A 17,145-nucleotide genomic window follows, 5' to 3' on the forward strand; every position below is an offset into this window, starting at 1 on the left:
CAGCCTCCAATGATGACCATCGTTACTGGGATCCGCAGGTATGTGCTGTATGTACTAACCTGCTATCAGAGGCTTTTGAATCCCCTAGGTCGGCGGAGTCAAGAGATGCAGCGAGGGAGAGGCTTCGCTTATGGGTAAGGGGTTTTCAGAAAAACACCACTGGACCTTATCTTCCTAACGAGAAGATGAGGGCATACCTTTTTCCCAAGGCTTCCCCTGATGCTGTTGTTCCCCAGCCTCGGCCGGAGATCCCTCTGATCCAGATTCCAGTGGAGGAGGATGTCGCTGACGCCATGCAGGACATCCAGTTGGACGACAAGATGTCCGACTTGTCCGATCGTGCGGAGCAGGATCTCCTCGCAGAGGGCGAGGAGGAGGATCGAGATCCTATTGCCGTGGAGGAAGAGGTTCCCGTATCATCAGACGTGCCGGTTCAGGTCCCTGAACCTATCCCCTCTACCTCGTCCGCTCTTCCAGCAGAGCTTGGACAGGCTCTCTCTTCCATCGTTGGTATGATCCAACAGATGCAGAGGGAGAATAATCAGAAGGCCGCTACTTTGGAGCTCCAGATGCAGAAGATCACAGCATCACGTGGACCTCCAAAGAAGCTCAACGTTAAGGACCTTCCTCTGTGCTCGGATGCCAACCCGTGGAGATATGCCGAGCACATGCCGATGACGATTGGGAAGATCGTCATGTCGGAGAAACTGGGCTCAGTTCCCCTTGAGGAGGTGGAATTCTGGCCCAGTAGAGGGGCCTACCCGGACTGCTATGTCCGTTTGAAGAAGGAGCCGGCTTCGAAGGAGGAGACGGAACCAAAGGAGGTGATTATTCTGGATCACTCCAAGGCTCAAGCCACTTTGACAGCTGCTTTAAAGGAGAGGGGGTTCTCAAACTCAAAGGTTGCCGCTTTGAGTAAGAAGCACCCCTCCTTTGTATCCTCCCCGGCTAGGGCCTTCCCCTTTATGCAAAAGGGGTTTGCGGCCGTCATCAAGGCGGTTGAAGCTGGCAAGCCGTGCCCGTCTTTGGAGGAATGTAAACCTCTATCGTTGGCATTGCCAATGGACAATAAGGACTGGAAGGAGGTGCACCTTACTTTCTCGGTTGGGAAGTTGGACGCCGACATTGCAGGACAGCAGTTCGGCGAAAACCTTCCCAAGTTGTCGGAATTCCTTCTACGGAGGGAATTGGACACAAAGGAGCGCCTGGCAGCCTCGATGTCTCTCCAGACCAACATGGAGACGATGGCTAGCGACCCTAAGATGCCAGAGATGTTCATGGTTATGGCCAAAATCCATCTGGCCACAGTAACCAAGGACCTCTATTGCTTTGTTAAAGCAAGGAGGGCCTGTAGGGAGTTTGTGTTCGCCTCGGCCACAGTGAGGCATGAACCCAAGAGGCTAATTTCATCCAGCATCTGGGGTAAAGATCTCTTTCCCAAGGACGTGGTCAAAGAGATCGTGGACAAGGCAGCCACTGAGAACCGCAATCTTCTCCTGAAGTGGGGCCTGTCCCTTAAGAGGAAGTCTTCTCCGGATGAGGGCCCTCAGCCGAAAGGAAAGGCGAAGAAGTCAAGGTTTTCCTCCCGTCCAGCCAAGTCCTTCAAACCGCAAAGACAACAGCAGCAGCAGCCAGCTTTGCCTCCGGTTCCACAACTGGTAGCCCAGACCCCGACCACCTTCCAATGGGTTCCCCAAGCCATGTCATCAGCTTCCCCGGCATTCAATCCCGTGTTCGAGGGACAGTCGACCACGTTTCGTGCAAGACCCAGAGGAGCAGCTAGAGGGTCATCAAGACGCCCCTCTAGGGGACGAGGATTCAGAGGTGGTCGCGGCCAGGGAGGCAAGACTGCAGGGCAGTCAAAGTGAAGTGTCGCCGGTAGGTGGGAGACTTCAGTATTTCCGGGATCGCTGGACCTTCGATCCCTGGGCCCACAGCCTTCTCAAAAATGGACTGGGTTGGAGTTGGTACAGTACTCCGCCCCAGTGCCCTCAATTTTTCCAACACTCCACCCCCGTTTTGGAGGAGTACATCCAAGATCTGTTGGAGAAAAAGGTGATCAGGAGGGTAAAGTCCATCAAGTTCCAAGGGAGGCTGTTTTGTGTTCCCAAGAAAGACTCGGGGAAACTCAGAGTCATTCTGGACTTGTCACCACTCAACAAGTTCATAGTGAACCACAAGTTCAAGATGTTAACGTTACAACACATAAGGGCCTTACTGCCCAAGAGGGCATATACCGTCTCCATCGATTTGTCAGACGCATATTGGCACGTTCCAATAAGTCGTCGTCTCTCCCCCTACCTAGGATTCAAGCTACAACAAAAACTTTACGCTTTCAGGGCGATGCCCTTCGGACTAAACATAGCCCCAAGGATCTTTACGAAGCTTGCGAGCGCAGCTCTCAAACAGTTACGCCTAAAAGGGTTCCAGGTAGTAGCCTACCTGGACGATTGGTTGGTGTGGGCAGCATCCAGAGCAGAATGCTTGCAAGCTTCCCTACAAGTGATTCAGTTCCTGGAATATCTAGGCTTCATGATCAACAGAAAGAAGTCTCGTCTTTCTCCAGCTCAGAGGTTCCAGTGGTTGGGAATTCACTGGGATCTAGTGTCACACCGTCTTTCCATCCCGATGTCAAAGAGGAAGGAAATAGCGGGGTCTGTCAGGAGACTTCTAGGTTCCGAGAGGATATCAAGACGCGAACAAGAGAGGGTTTTGGGCTCTCTTCAGTTTGCATCAGTAACAGACCCAGTGCTAAGAGCACAGTTAAAAGATGCAGCGGGAGTATGGAGAACCTTTGCATCGAAAGAGCGAAGGGACTTGAAGAGACCGGTCCCACTTCGACTACGTTCTCTTCTCAGACCGTGGTCTCAAGCCAGTCGTCTAAAGAGGTCTCTACCTCTTCAGCCACCCCCCCCGTCAGTGACAATCCACACAGACGCCTCAAAGGTAGGGTGGGGGGGTCACTCCCATCGGAAAAAAGTGCAAGGGATCTGGTCCAAGCTATTTGGGACCTTTCACATAAACTTTCTAGAAGCTATGGCAGTACTTCTTACCCTGAAGAAAGTATCCCCACGTCACTCGATCCACGTAAGGTTGGTACTGGACAGCGAGGTGGTTGTGAAATGTCTGAATCGGCGGGGATCGAGATCCCCACCTCTCAACCAGGTAATGTTAGCCATATTCCGACTGGCGGAGAAGAAGAAGTGGCACCTGTCAGCAGTTCACCTTCAAGGAGTCCGGAATGTGACCGCGGACGCTCTATCCAGGGTGACACCGATAGAGACAGAATGGTCCCTAGACGCAGGATCATTCTCTTTCATCTTGAGACAAGTCCCAGAACTGCAGATAGACCTCTTCGCGACGAAGGACAACAAGAAGCTGCCGAAATATGTGTCCCCATACGTGGACCCCTCGGCAGAAGCAATAGATGCGATGTCCCTCGATTGGAACAGATGGTCCAGGATCTACCTGTTTCCCCCTCACAATCTGATGTTGAGGGTCCTCAACAAACTGAGATCCTTCAAGGGAGTAGCAGCAATAGTGGCCCACAAGTGGCCGAACAGTGTATGGTTCCCTCTAGCTCTGGAACTACGACTGAGGTTTATACCACTCCCGGACCCAGTTCTGTCCCAGCAAGTCCAGAAGTCGACTGTCTTCGCTTCATTACAGAAAACCCGAACCCTGCAGCTCATGATTTTCTCTCCCTAGCGGTGAAGAAACGGTTCGGAATCTCGAAAGATAGTATCGACTTCCTGGAAGAATACAAGTGTAAGTCTACTAGGAGGCAGTACGAATCTGCATGGAAGAAATGGGTAGCCTTTGTCAAAGATAAGAACCCGCACGAGATCTCTACGGAGTTCTGCCTATCCTTCTTCATTCACCTCCACGGACAGGGGCTGGCGGCGAACACAATTTCTACATGTAAGTCAGCTCTAACAAGACCCATTCTATATGCCTTCCAGGTAGACCTCGCTAACGAGATGTTTAATAAGATCCCAAAGGCCTGTGCTAGGCTTAGACCATCAGCTCCTCCAAAGCCTATTTCATGGTCGTTAGACAAAGTCCTTCATTTTGCCTCATTACTAGATAATGAGGAATGTGCGTTGAAGGACCTGACTCAAAAAGTGATCTTCCTTTTTGCCCTTGCTTCTGGGGCCAGAGTTAGTGAGATTGTGGCCCTCTCGAGAGAGGAGGGCCGAGTTCAGTTCCTGGATGGGGGAGAACTGAACCTGTTTCCGGACCCTACGTTTCTCGCTAAGAACGAGTTGCCCACCAACAGGTGGGGTTCCTGGAGAATCTGCCCTCTGAAAGAAGATGCATCTCTATGTCCCGTAGAATGCCTTAAGGTCTATCTTCGTAGAACTTCAGACTTCCATGGGGGCCAACTATTCAGAGGAGAAACATCGGGCTCGAATTTATCTTTAAATCAGCTTAGGGCGAAAATTACATATTTTATTCGCAGAGCGGATCCTGACAGTTCACCCGCAGGTCATGATCAGAGGAAAGTTGCTTCATCATTAAACTTCTTTAACTTTATGGATTTTGAACATCTTCGTTCATACACTGGCTGGAAGTCTTCCAGGGTATTCTTTCGCCACTATGCTAAGCAAGTGGAGCAGCTAAAGAGGTCTGTGGTAGCAGTTGGTTGCGTCGTTAACACTGCTGTTTAACTCTGCGAGGAACAGCGGAATCATTTGGGACTTGGATTCTTGGGTGAATGGTTAGTTATATGCGTTGATATAACTGGTAGTGAAGGCTCTCAGAGCCCACAGTGACTGTTCCAACATTATGGTGATGGTAGCACAAGTACAGACAGGTGTGCCAAGCGTTTGCCAACGCTATTGTCAGCAAAGTAGTAACATGGACGTTAAGTTTGATACCGGGGTATGTGTAAGTGACACATATGTTTTTCTTTCAGATAATCATTCATCCATGCACTACAGTACTTGTGTAAATTGTTGGTCATCCACCTAGCATATGTACATATTTATGGTGACCATGTCTATTTATTGTTTCTCAATAAACTTGTTCTCGGGAACCTTGCGTCTCCTTCACCTATTTTTGATTTCATATTGTTTTTTGAGCATTTAGCCTATGTATATTAATTGGGGATATCTATAATAGCCTATTCCTTAATGCAAAGCCTGGATTATACTGGTTTATACTTTCCTTAGCAATAAGGACTCCACCCCTTTCTGAGGATGGTGGTAGCAGCAAGTTTAATCCTACGCAGATATAACCTTTTGTCTATTTTTACTTCGACCAGGGTGCTGGTCGGGACTTTTTCTTTTGGATACTGTAGTCCCGTAAGACTTCGCTTTACTTCATATAGAGTGAGACCACTATATGGTACTGGCTGGCGAGTGATTCATACATAGGTATATGTACTCTTCGTTCGTTTCTAGAGTCTAGTAGGACTCCTCCCTGTAGGGGGCAGGAAGCACTCTCATGGCTTATGATTAGTGAAAAGATGTATAACGGTAACATCTTAGGTCTGTCAGTCGAGTTGACTAAGAAACATTCTTGAGGAGTACGGCACGTATTGAGAATCCACAGATACAGTAATGCTCTGGTATACTTCCATCAGGACGACATGGCTTGAGCCCAAAAAACGGATTTTGAGCGAAGCGAAAAATCTATTTTTGGGTAAGATAGCCATGTCGTCCTGATGGACCCGCCCTGCTCCTTTTCAAAAATAAAATAAATAAATAAGAGTGAAAAGGATAGTAGGACCCCTCCCTACATACAGTATCTGTAGCACCTCGTGTATCGCTACAAGGAATACAGATGGCGCCGTGAGCGGCGCAGGGCACGCTTTCGAAACGGGGAGGAGGGATGCCTTATGAACGGCTCCCCCCTTTCTTATCGTTTTCGTTTTCTTGCCATTTTACCCCTACGAAGTGTTAACTCTATTCGGGGTATAGATTGCTATGAGGCGTGTCAAGAATACGTCCACTGATATTTACGATATCCCTAAGGTCTTTTTTAGGGATACTCGCTCCAGGAGTTAGAATTCTGGGTACCTGAAGGTAAATTCTCTGGGAATATCGCCGTAGTTGTAATATACCCTAGGAAGCTGCCTTTAAGGAACTTCCATCAGGACGACATGGCTATCTTACCCAAAAATAGATTTTTCGCTTCGCTCAAAATCCGTTTATTTTATTGATTGTCAATAAACTAGTTCTTGTGAACCTTGCGTCTCCTTCGCCTGTGTCATGTTACTTGAAATGATTTAGCATTATGTTTACTATGTATATTTATCTTGGATAATTCTAATAGATTGTTCCTTTATGCAAGCATCTTTCATTGGTTTATGCTTTCCCCTAGCGGGAGGACTCCATGCCCTAAGGGGACAGTGGCAGATGTGCAAGTTTTCCTCCTACCCGGATATAAACCTTTGTCCAATCCAGTAATCGAACGGGGAACTGGTCGATATTTCATATTGACTCAGTGGTTCTTTTACAAACTATGCATTACATGATATAGAGTGAGACCACTATATTGGCTTGTCTGTTATTCATACATAGGTATATGTACTCTTCGAGACTTTTCCAGAGTCTAGTATGACTCTTCCCTGTATGGGGCAGGAAGCACTAACATGGTCTATGGTTAGATGAAAAGATGTATGACAGTAACATCTTAGGTCTCTAGGTCTAGTTGGCCGGGAAATACCTTCTGAGAGTACGGCACGTTTTGAGAATCCACAGATACAGTAATGCTCTGGTATACTTCCATCAGGACGACATGGCTTGAGCCAAAAAAACGGATTTTGAGCGAAGCGAAAAATCTATTTTTGGGTGAGATGGCCATGTCGTCCTGATGGACCCGCCCTTCCTTTTTCCTCTAAAAAAGGGCTGTAGGACTCCTCCCTACATACAGTATCTGCAGCACCTCGTGTATCGCTACAAGGAATACAGATGGCGCCGTGAGCGGCGCAATGCACGCTTACGAAACGGGAGAGGAGAGGTACCTTGCGAGCGGCTCTCCTTTCTTTCTTGTTTTTCGTTTTCTTTCCAATTGACCCCTTCGAAGTGTTAACTCTGTTCGGGGTGCAGATTGCTATGTGGCGTGTCAAGAATACGTCCTCTGATATTTCGCGATATCCCTGGTTCTTTTATTAGGAATATTCGCTCCAGGAGTTAGAATTCTGGGTACCTTAAGGTAAATTCTCTGGGAATATCACCGTAGTTATATATACCCAAGGAAGCTACCCTTTAGGAACTTCCATCAAGACGACATGGCCATCTCACCCAAAAATAGATTTTTCGCTTCGCTCAAAATCCGTTTATTCTCACCAACAATGAGTGTGATCTGTCAGTTCCAAGACTAAGCACTAATAAAGCAGAAGCGTTAAGTCCTGTACAGTGTACCGAGACACCTTTCCGGTCTGGGCTATGCAGATTCTTGGTATTGCACCATCTTTCTCATGTGAGGCAGAACTTGAAGAGAAGGAGTGTGCACTCATCTTCTTGCCAGCCTTCTTTGAGGCAGAGATCTTGGTAACCAATGACATCATTCTTACGGAGGAAGAAATCACAAAGGACTCTTCAAAAGTAGCAGAAATAACATTGGCATGTCCCACTCCCTTCAGCACCTCCACATGAGAAGCAGAAGTTGGAAAGACACCGCAATGGTCCCCTTACAAGTTCTACTGGAGACAAAATTTTCTCTTGCACATGTAGCCCAGCAATGCCCAAGAAAGACCAACTTCCGTATATTCAGGTTGTCATCGTACAGCCACATGTAATGGGATGAATAAATGCAAATAGTCATGTCTCCCAAAAAAGGTAAATGCAGGTTTGGAAATAAACCTGCCACACATTTGCAATATTACACAGAAACAACTACATATCACCGTACTTTTCCTGTAATGTATCCAAGTTTACCTAAACATACACGCATGTCTGCATACTTAAATTTATCTATTTTAGATAGATAAAGCAAAAAATTAAATCAGCCAAAATCTGAGAGGCAGCAAGAGTACTAGTGAATAGCTTGTGGCTAAAGTAAAAAGTGCTACTCTTGCTGACAGGTGGGGTGGTAGTTATAACTTCTAAAGGACAACGATTTGTATTTGGTAATGAACAAATATAGTTTGGATGAACTATCAATTAGGCAGTACAAGTTTTACAAACAGTCAATAAAACATCTCTGTGGTGTTCAATTGGACCTACTACCTTATAAGTATCTAATGAAACAAAATTAGCAATACTATACACACCTTTTTCTCTATCCCTTGTAAAAACCTCTCCTTTATGAATCCAATCTTCATTACAGAAACCAATACAATAGCGAGGTTTGCTGACTATGTATTCAAAGAACTTTTCAAATAACGTAACTGGTGGAGTGTTGCTAATGATGACCTAAAAGAAAAATTAAATTTTAGTAAAATTTGCTATTTCTATACCTACATATAATGTACAAATTTCTTTATTCCCAAAGCTTGACTTACATGAATGATAACCCCAAAAAATAAAATAAAATTTACTTTTCTTCCTTCAAGAAGCTACACCTCTTGCCCACCAAAGTGACAGCTAGTGGCTAACGGCAACCCATGGTGTGGGTAGACGCACCTGATATCTTCAGTCTCTAAGTCAAAACTAATATCCTATACTATTGACATTATTAGGAGGGAAGGCATGTATATGAACATAAGATGAGTGTAAAAGTAACACATTTCCTTATTAAATCAACAAATTTTATATAATTTGAATTTTCCTAGCTATACAAACCTGAGCCACTTATATGGGTTACTTCTAGCTTCGTTTTCTACAACTAGACAATCCAAAAGTAAATCAGTTTGATTACATCATGCTACGCTGCTAGACAACTCCTGTGTATGACGTACTATGGTTGTTCTAAGCGTTTAATCACAACACTCATCATGTCAAAGACTTGTAGAGCAGTTGAGGGGAGACCCTTGGTAAATGACTCAGGTTTGTATAAATAGGAAAAATACAATATTATATAATATTTGTACAGTAGTTTATTCCAATGCGGATACAAACTTCTGAGTCATTTACAGTATATGGGGAGTCTTTCTTAGGTGGGAGGAAATCTTAATGAAGGTAGGTCACCCCTTCTTTCTCAAGATACAATTACTATAGTAATAGCAAGAGATCAAAGTGATTTATTTGTGAATAGTGCAGCCGGCTCGTAAAGAGGCAAGGCCTTACGTTTAATTCGAGAGCGCTTTGCCAAGGTGAAGTGATATGAACATCAATTGTTGCATATTAAAAATATATACTGTAATATATATCATCCAATATACAGTGGAACCTTTACACACGAACGTATCTACATCCGAATTTTCCAACATCCGAAGTAAAATTCGAGCAATTTTTCGACTCTACACCCGAATTTTATTTCGACACACGAAGTAAGCAATTTTCGTCGTACCGGTTGTATCCGAATTTTTCAACACGCGAAGTAAAATTCAAACACGTTCCTACTCTACACCTGAATTTTTTTTTCGACACCCGAAGTAAACAATACTCGTGCACGTAGATGGTACTCATAGTGCCGGATGTATTTTTTATTTCCGCCGATAGAAGCCAGCATTTCTACCTCGGAGGGACCCTCAATTAGCGTGGCTTGGGACATTCCTCTGTTCTCGTCGGCTTCGTGTGGTTGTGCCCGTGCGTTCTGCTATTAACTGTTTTAATCGAGATTTTTTACGTTCATCCTTTTACGGTATTTTACGTAAATCATGGGTCCTAAAAGGCTTAGTTTCGCAAGTGGTAGTGGTAGTGGTGAGAAAAGGAATAAGGAAATGCTTTCTTTAGAAGTAAAGCAAGGAATTATTGAAAAGCATGAACGTGGCATCCGTGTAAGTGAACTTGCAAAAGAACATCACGACGAACTTACTACAGAGGAGCTCAAGGAACTCCATGCTATGTCTGAGCACATGAGTGATGACAAGGAAGGGATCGAGGAGGTAGAACATGTGTTAGGTTCGGCGCAAATAAAAGAGGTGTTAGGAAAATATCAAGACGTGGTCGACTTCATCGACAAATACCATCCAAAGAAATTGCAGGTTTGTCGTGTAGTTGCACAGTTTGATGATGTTCCCCTAATTTATTTTCGAAACATTCTGAAAAGCTGTACCAAGCAACTTTCTATCGATAGCTTCTTTAAAAAAACTACGAAGCGAACTCGTGATGAAGAGGAAGGAAGTGGTTCAAAGAAAACGGCAAAGAGTGAAGCGAAAGAAAGTGAAACAAAGAAAACGGCAAAGATTGAAGAGAAAAAAATTCAATCAATTTTAAGTGTAGAGTGAAAGTGATTAAAATTAATCATCAAAAAGAAAAAAAGAAAATGTAAAAAAAAATATAAAATATAAAAATAAAAAAATAAATAAGCTAAGTTAGGTTAAAGTTCACTTAGTGTAAGTTAGAATAAGTTACGGTAGTGTACGTTTATCATAGTCAACCTCTCTACCTTCTTGCCGCCCGTCCGTCTCCTCTCTGCGTAGCAAGACCAACACCTGCGCTGGACTTTCTAAGGTAGTGATGCTAAAAACCCGTTTCTTATTTATTATTTCTTGATAATTATTCTTTTTTACATGTATATTATCTAATTTAGAGTGCATATTGTCATGTGTAATTATGTGTAGTAATTTATTAAGGAGTTAACATACGTTTTTGGGCTCAATCACGGATTAATCCTATTTCAATGTATTCTTATGGGAAAATTCGTTTCTACATCCAAACATTTTCTACATCCGAAGTCGGTTGTGGAACGGATTAAATTCGTATGTAGAGGTACCACTGTATTAACAAGTACTCAATTCAGGGCATTCTTACTTACATTACGGTGGATTCCAAGTGAAGGCTTCAAGTCTGATCAAGATCGCTATCTGCCTTAGTACTCATTACATATCCTTATGATGCACAGAATAACAGATGCTCAGATAAAAGTAGTTATTTGTCCCATAAGAGCTTATAGTTAGATTATTTTTTGTGCAGCAACAATAGGGCCTATAGAAAAGGTGTCTAAATACCTGTGTGAAATTATCTAAAGACCTGTGTGTTCAATCTCTAAGGTAATGGTTTGTAAAAAGTGGTTTGTCTCTTCCGAACTCCAGCTTTTAGAACTTGTGCTACAGAGTGGTTCCTGTGGAACGCTAAGGTTGCAGCAAGCCCACGTATATCATGTGCTCGAGGGGATGAGGGGGGCTTGGAGATGCTTCACCAGAGGATTTATAGACTCATGATATTTTCGCTTAACATAAAGAAATAGTGTTTCTGGAAACTATTTTTTAAAGCAGCCGTGCTCACAAACAAGGTAGAGATTTTAAGCCTAGGATATTGCGTTCTCTTTAAATATTACGCACTGCTCTTACAGGACATAGTAACATGTCATCTGGGTCATCAGTTACCTCTTTGAAAGACAAGATTGTGGAAGAGTCAAAACTGATATCATTATCAACTGGCTTTTAGGTTTTGGTCACAAATTCTTGAACAAAGGACAAAGATAGTTCTCTCTACCCTTTGAGATATTACACAGGATGAGATAGACTAGTTCGCTCACTCTCTTCGTTGAAGCCAAATCAAGGAGAAAGAAGGTCTTTAAGGTAAGGTCTTTGTCTAAAGCTTTATGAAGAGGTTCACATGGGGCTTTCCTCAAAGCAAGTAAGACCTTATACACTTCCCAAAAAGGGGGTTTTAATTCTCAGGGAGGGTAACATTGCTCAAAGCATTACTCTGACTCCCTTGGATGTTCTGACCCTGCTCAGTGTCTGACAAATCAGATAGAACAATGGGAAGGCATAAAATCCGAGCTGAGAGTTCCTAAGAGTTGGAGATCCCGACCTTTCAGTTTAAATACTTGGCTCAAGGCTGAGTGGTAGCCTTTTATGGCAGTAACTGAAAGGGGCTTCTTGTTCCTCAGGAACACCAAAAAGTCTGCAATCAGAGAAATGATGGCTTAGAGTGGAGCAATAATCAAAGAAGATTTTCCACTTTAAAAGTTAAAGATGTCTGGTTTCAATCAGAATAGATGCTCACCAGAACATCAGTTGGGCAAGCCAAACCCCCTAATGTGGTGCCCAAGCACAGCAGTGGCCTCCCCAGTAAACAGCTTAAACTCACGGTCCCAGGCAGGGATCGATCTGCCGGCATGCGAATGCTAGGCAAACATGTTACTACTGAACTAGCCAGGAGGCTAAATACTTTGCCTGGTAGACTGCTGTAGAAGACTTTCGGAGATATCCAGAAAGCTTCTTCGCAGTTGGGTTTGAAGAGGCCTTCTAACGAAGGAAACACAAGGTAGTCTCCAGCTGTGAAGGGGCAGGCAATATACCGCATCGTGGAATTTTCCTATGTGAGGTTGGCGTAGTAGTTTTAACCACTCTGGAAGTTCTCTTGGTGCTTCTGTGAGAAGTTCCAGCAGGTCTGAATACCACTCCACTGCTGGCTACTTTGGAGCCACTAGCATTACTCTGACTCCCTTGGATGTTCTGACCCTACTCAGTGTCTGACAAATCAGATAGAACAATGGGAAGGCATAAAAGTCTAGACAGTCCCATGGATGTTGAAATGCGTCTTCCATCACTGCAGCTTGGTCGGGGACTGGAGAGCAATACACTGGGAGTTTGTGATTCAGGTGGATGGCGATCCTTTCCAGAGACGGGAAACCCCACAAAGTTAAGTTTTTTCGCCACTAGAGGAAGCAAAGACCATTCTGAACCAACTGTCGCCCCTTGATGGCTTAGATGGTCTAGAATGACGTTCCTCTCCCTGGCGATAAGCATCACCGAGAGAGATTGCCTGGAACTGTATTCACTACATTATCTCTACTGCTAGATTGCATTGCAGAAGAGAGGCTGTACCTCCTTGTTTGGAGATGTAGGTCACCACTGTGGAGTTATCGCTTATCAACAAACACCACTGAGTGACCTTTCAGAATCTTTGCAAAGTGGAGTAGCGCTAGTTTTGTTGCTTTAATTTCCAGCCAGTTTATGTGCAAAGTCTTGTCCTCTTCTGACCATAAGCCCCCGATTTGTTCCTTCCCTAGGTAAGCACTCCACCCTGACAAGATGCATCTCTAAACAACCAGAGCTGTGAAGGGGGAGCCTGGAGGGGAGTTCCTGCTATTAGGTTCTCCTCATCCACCCACCAAAGGAGGTTTTATATTCATCTCCTGATGTACTTGCAGCAGGTTGCAGGATGGTCTGAAACTTGCAACCATTGTTTCTTTAGAGCCCACTGCACTGATCACAGATACAAGCACCCCAGAGGGACGAGTTTCTCTAACGAGGAGAGATGCCCTAGCACCTTCAGTCAAGTCAGGGCAGGAAGAAGGTTTCCTTTCAAAAACGTAGTTGACATCATTTTGAACCTTGATATTCTATCAGCTGAAGAAAAGGCCTTGGCTTGGACCAAGTCTATGTCCATGCCTAGATATCTGATGAACTCCTGGGGAAGGAGGCTGGACTTCAGCAAGTTCAGTTGGATCCCTAACTCCTTACACAGATTAAAAAGTAGGTCTGTGTTTCAGCAGGAGAGCTCGGGATTCTGCTAAGAAAAGCCAGTCATCCAGGTATCTCGAGAGCCTAATGCCCATGGCATGAGGCCAGGCTGAGACAAGGACAAACGTTTTGGTGATGACTTCAGGTGCTGTTGATAGGCTGAAGTACAGAACCTTGAACTGAAAATCTTTGTCACGAAAAGGAAAACTTAGGTACTTCTTTGTCTCGAAAAAGAAACCTTAGGCAGGATGGATGGGGACCTAAAAATAGACAACTTCCAGGTGTATAGTTAGTGGGTAGTCGCTCATCCTGATGGCCTGGAGAATGGAGGTTGGGGTCTCCATCTTGAACCTTATCTGTAGTATAGAGAGGTTCAAGAGAGAGAGATGTATGGTGAGTCTCCAACCTCCCATCAGCTTCTCTATCAGGAATAGATTGCTGAGGATGCCCGGAGAGTCGTCTGAGACTTCCTCCACTGCTCCTTTGTTCAACCTTTTGTAGACTTCCTCTAAAATAAGCAGGTTTTTGCTGATCCTTTCAAATAGTATTGTTGGATGGTCAGATTACAGTACTGGTCAGAGGAGGCAGACAGTCTATGAAGGGGATACGATACCCTGACAGGAGGACTTCTACTGTCTATGGGTAGGCCCCCTAAGTCCTGCCACCTTTGCCAAGAGCTTTGTAAGCATCATTCCACTTGTGGTAAGCTGGGGACATAACCCCCGTGCTGTGAACTTCTACAATCTTGTCCTTTTCGACCGGAGGAATGTCCTCTTCAAGGAGAGGTGGGTCTAGGGTTCTGCCTCCCGAGTTGTGGTGCATACATTGGAGGAAGAGGTGGTCTCTGTTGAGGGACTGGCCTAAAAAGCCAATTCTTGGGTTGTTTCTGAGGAGTGGGCAACCTCTGTGACCCTGCTCTGCTTAACATAGGGCTTCGTGCCAACCGTTATATTTTTTCAACCACTTTCGTCACACCTGAGGATGGGAAAAGGGAAAAGGAGTAGACTAGATCTGAGTTCCTTAGAACTAAAGTGTCTCTAAGGGACAGCTGCCTGCAGTACCTTGCTGAGACAGTGTCGCACCTCTTAAGAACACAATTTTTCCTGAAGAAAACGTTCTGATAAAGGAGGAACTCTATGACTTTAGCACCAGATCTAGTTAGTTCCTTGCACTTTTCACGAACATGTTCATCCTTTAAGTTCTGTGAAACTTCAAAATGATGCAATATATAAGGGTTTGTGTCAAAGAAAGCTAAATGATTTGTGTGTAAAAAAAAAAAAAATTTCTTTCTTTGTTTTGAATATACCTCTGTCCCCCCCCCAAAAAAAAATCCCTTGATCCGTTATTATTTCTTTTCACAGCTACTGACAGCAGCCACCTACACTCAGGAGGGAGGGAAATTTAGACTATTCTAAGTACGGTATATAATAAAAATGAAGTTGCCAAAAGAATAGTTACTCAAGACTTATATTATAAATATTTCTTCCCGTACACTGATAAGTATATTAAGCATTCCCTGCTACATGGTAGCTTGATTCAAAATTAGAGGCAAATGAAACTAGATTATTCTTATCACTGACCTAGGTGGTAATATATTGACACAGAGGGTTTATGGACAGTTTTCTCAAATACTTGCCCCCAGAACCAAGTGAACATAAAGTGCCATAGAACAGTTATTTTGCAGTCATAGCCAAACTTTAAAGTGTTGTCAATTCCTAAACCCAGTGGATTATTCATGCAGATTATGAACCCCACTGTTGCGGGGTTCTCCTTTAAGCTTGAAGTTTGTTTCTGTCATAGTCAGGAATAAATCTGCATGATCCACCTGAGTATGTTGCTAGTCAGCCTGGGGGAAGACAGTTATAAGCAAGTTTGCCGGGATCTTCTAGTTTTGCCGCATGAGTTGCAATCCTTGTTTTATGAACCCATTGATTGTAAGACCAGCTACTGGTATTTGAATGTATCCTAAATAGATGGTGAATAGTTTTTTGTTATTCAAAATTTGTTTATCTTGTTATTGTGAGGCTGGAGTGTAAAGGGGTACTAATTTTTCCTCTAATTGCTTATTGGAATTTGACAAAACAATGTTAATGTAATCCTAACAGTATTTTTAATCTTTTTTATAGGTCATTTATTGGAATGTTTTTCTCTTTTCCTCAGAAATCATATAATTTTTTTGTTCCGTTTCAAATAAATATTTTCCTTGTTTTTTATAAAGACAGAATTTCATTCCCGAACCTTTCAACATTGTGTCCCCTTCTCAGCCACTGTTTTTCATTGTTTATTCCCTTTCACCTAATGTTCTGACATTTTTACTTGAGCTTGAAACCATCCTACCTAAAGAAGATAGAGCTACTGTATATATAAATTCTGCTAACTTCTCAAAAATTAATCAACGGTCTTCTTACGCATTTATTCAGCAAGCCCAAGGCAAGGGAAGATAAGAAGGAAGTAAGATTCTAGCTGGTTCCCCTTGCCCAGAAAAAATCAAAGGGTGGTGCCCAGTGCCCAGTCCATCCTTGATTGTTGCCTTTTACCCAGATTTTTGGGTAATCCACCGTTGTATATTTTTTGTGTAGTGAACGTTGGAGTGTGGTCGGTATTCGGACACTAGGCAATTCGGGTGCTACCTCTGGCCACAGTCCACAAACCACTACATAATTTTTGGTGGCCACACCAGGGAAACACCAACTTTTAGGTATGGCATCGTCATCAAGTAAGCGTCGAAAGGCTAAGAAGAGCCTGAGCAGGGATCTGGAGAGTCTGGTCAAGATTGTGAGTGACATGGCAACTCAGGTCAAGTCCCTGACACTTCAAATGGCGGCCCTGAAGAACGTTGAGCCGTCACCAACGTGCCACGTTGCCACTGGGGTCACAACCACAGTAACCACCAGTGCTCCTTCTATGTCCCCAGCTTGGCCAAATATCAGTGGTCTGGCAATCCCAGTAACTGGAGCAGAGCCAGTGGTTGGAGGTCTCCAGCCCCCTCCAGGGTTCACACCGTTACTCCCCCTGTACCTGGCTTCTGGGAGCCTCCTGCTCTGAGTGGACTGCTTGCTTCCTCGCTTGTTCCAGTAACTAACCCCGTTAGTCCGCCAGAGACTACAGCCAGTAGACTATGGGAGCAGTTCCTGGATAACTCGGCCGAAGCCCGCTAAGGCACTTCTTGCCCAGACAGGGGCCATTCCAAAACGGAGATGCCAGGCCAATGAAAAAGCCATACCAGCATTACCCGAAATTTTGACTATGTCCCAGGAGTCGACCAGCGAAGATTCTGGTAGAGATACTTCTGGTGACACTTCCAGCTACTGTCTCAGTGTCATCTTAGACGACACTGTCTCCACCGACCACATCCAGTCCCTCCAGACAAAACGCAGGCTGTCTGATCTGATCAAAGTCCTCGACTCTAGGAGGGACCCCAAACCTGGAATCTTCCAGCTGGAAACTGGCCAGAGTTTTGCTCGATTCCCGAGGGATTTTGAGGCCTACTGCGAGAGTAGGTATACCGCAGGAAGCTCTGGCCAGTGGACAGTTGATCTAGATAGATTTCTTAAGGAAGAAATCCAGGAGGCGTTCTCGGCCATGGGGGGTCCCGAGATCTCATACCCTGACACGAAGGAACGCCTCCTCGACTGATGACGAGAAGCCCGAGAGAGGCGTGATGCGAGTAGGAA

At 44.4% G+C, this 17,145-nt stretch overlaps 1 protein-coding gene across 1 annotated transcript in view; it reads right to left on the reverse strand.

The window, feature by feature from the left end:
* Positions 1-8,111: 8,111 nt before the first annotated feature.
* LOC137618403 (uncharacterized) overlaps positions 8,112-17,145 on the reverse strand; it is a 76,152-nt gene continuing 67,118 nt past the window's right edge. The window contains exon 3 of the mRNA XM_068348572.1: positions 8,112-8,363. Within this exon, the coding sequence (XP_068204673.1) occupies positions 8,112-8,363 (252 nt within the window). The remainder of the gene's footprint in view (positions 8,364-17,145) is intronic.

The sequence above is a fragment of the Palaemon carinicauda genome, chromosome 24 (assembly GCF_036898095.1).
Source record: "Palaemon carinicauda isolate YSFRI2023 chromosome 24, ASM3689809v2, whole genome shotgun sequence".
NCBI classification, from domain to species: Eukaryota; Metazoa; Arthropoda; class Malacostraca; order Decapoda; family Palaemonidae; genus Palaemon; species Palaemon carinicauda.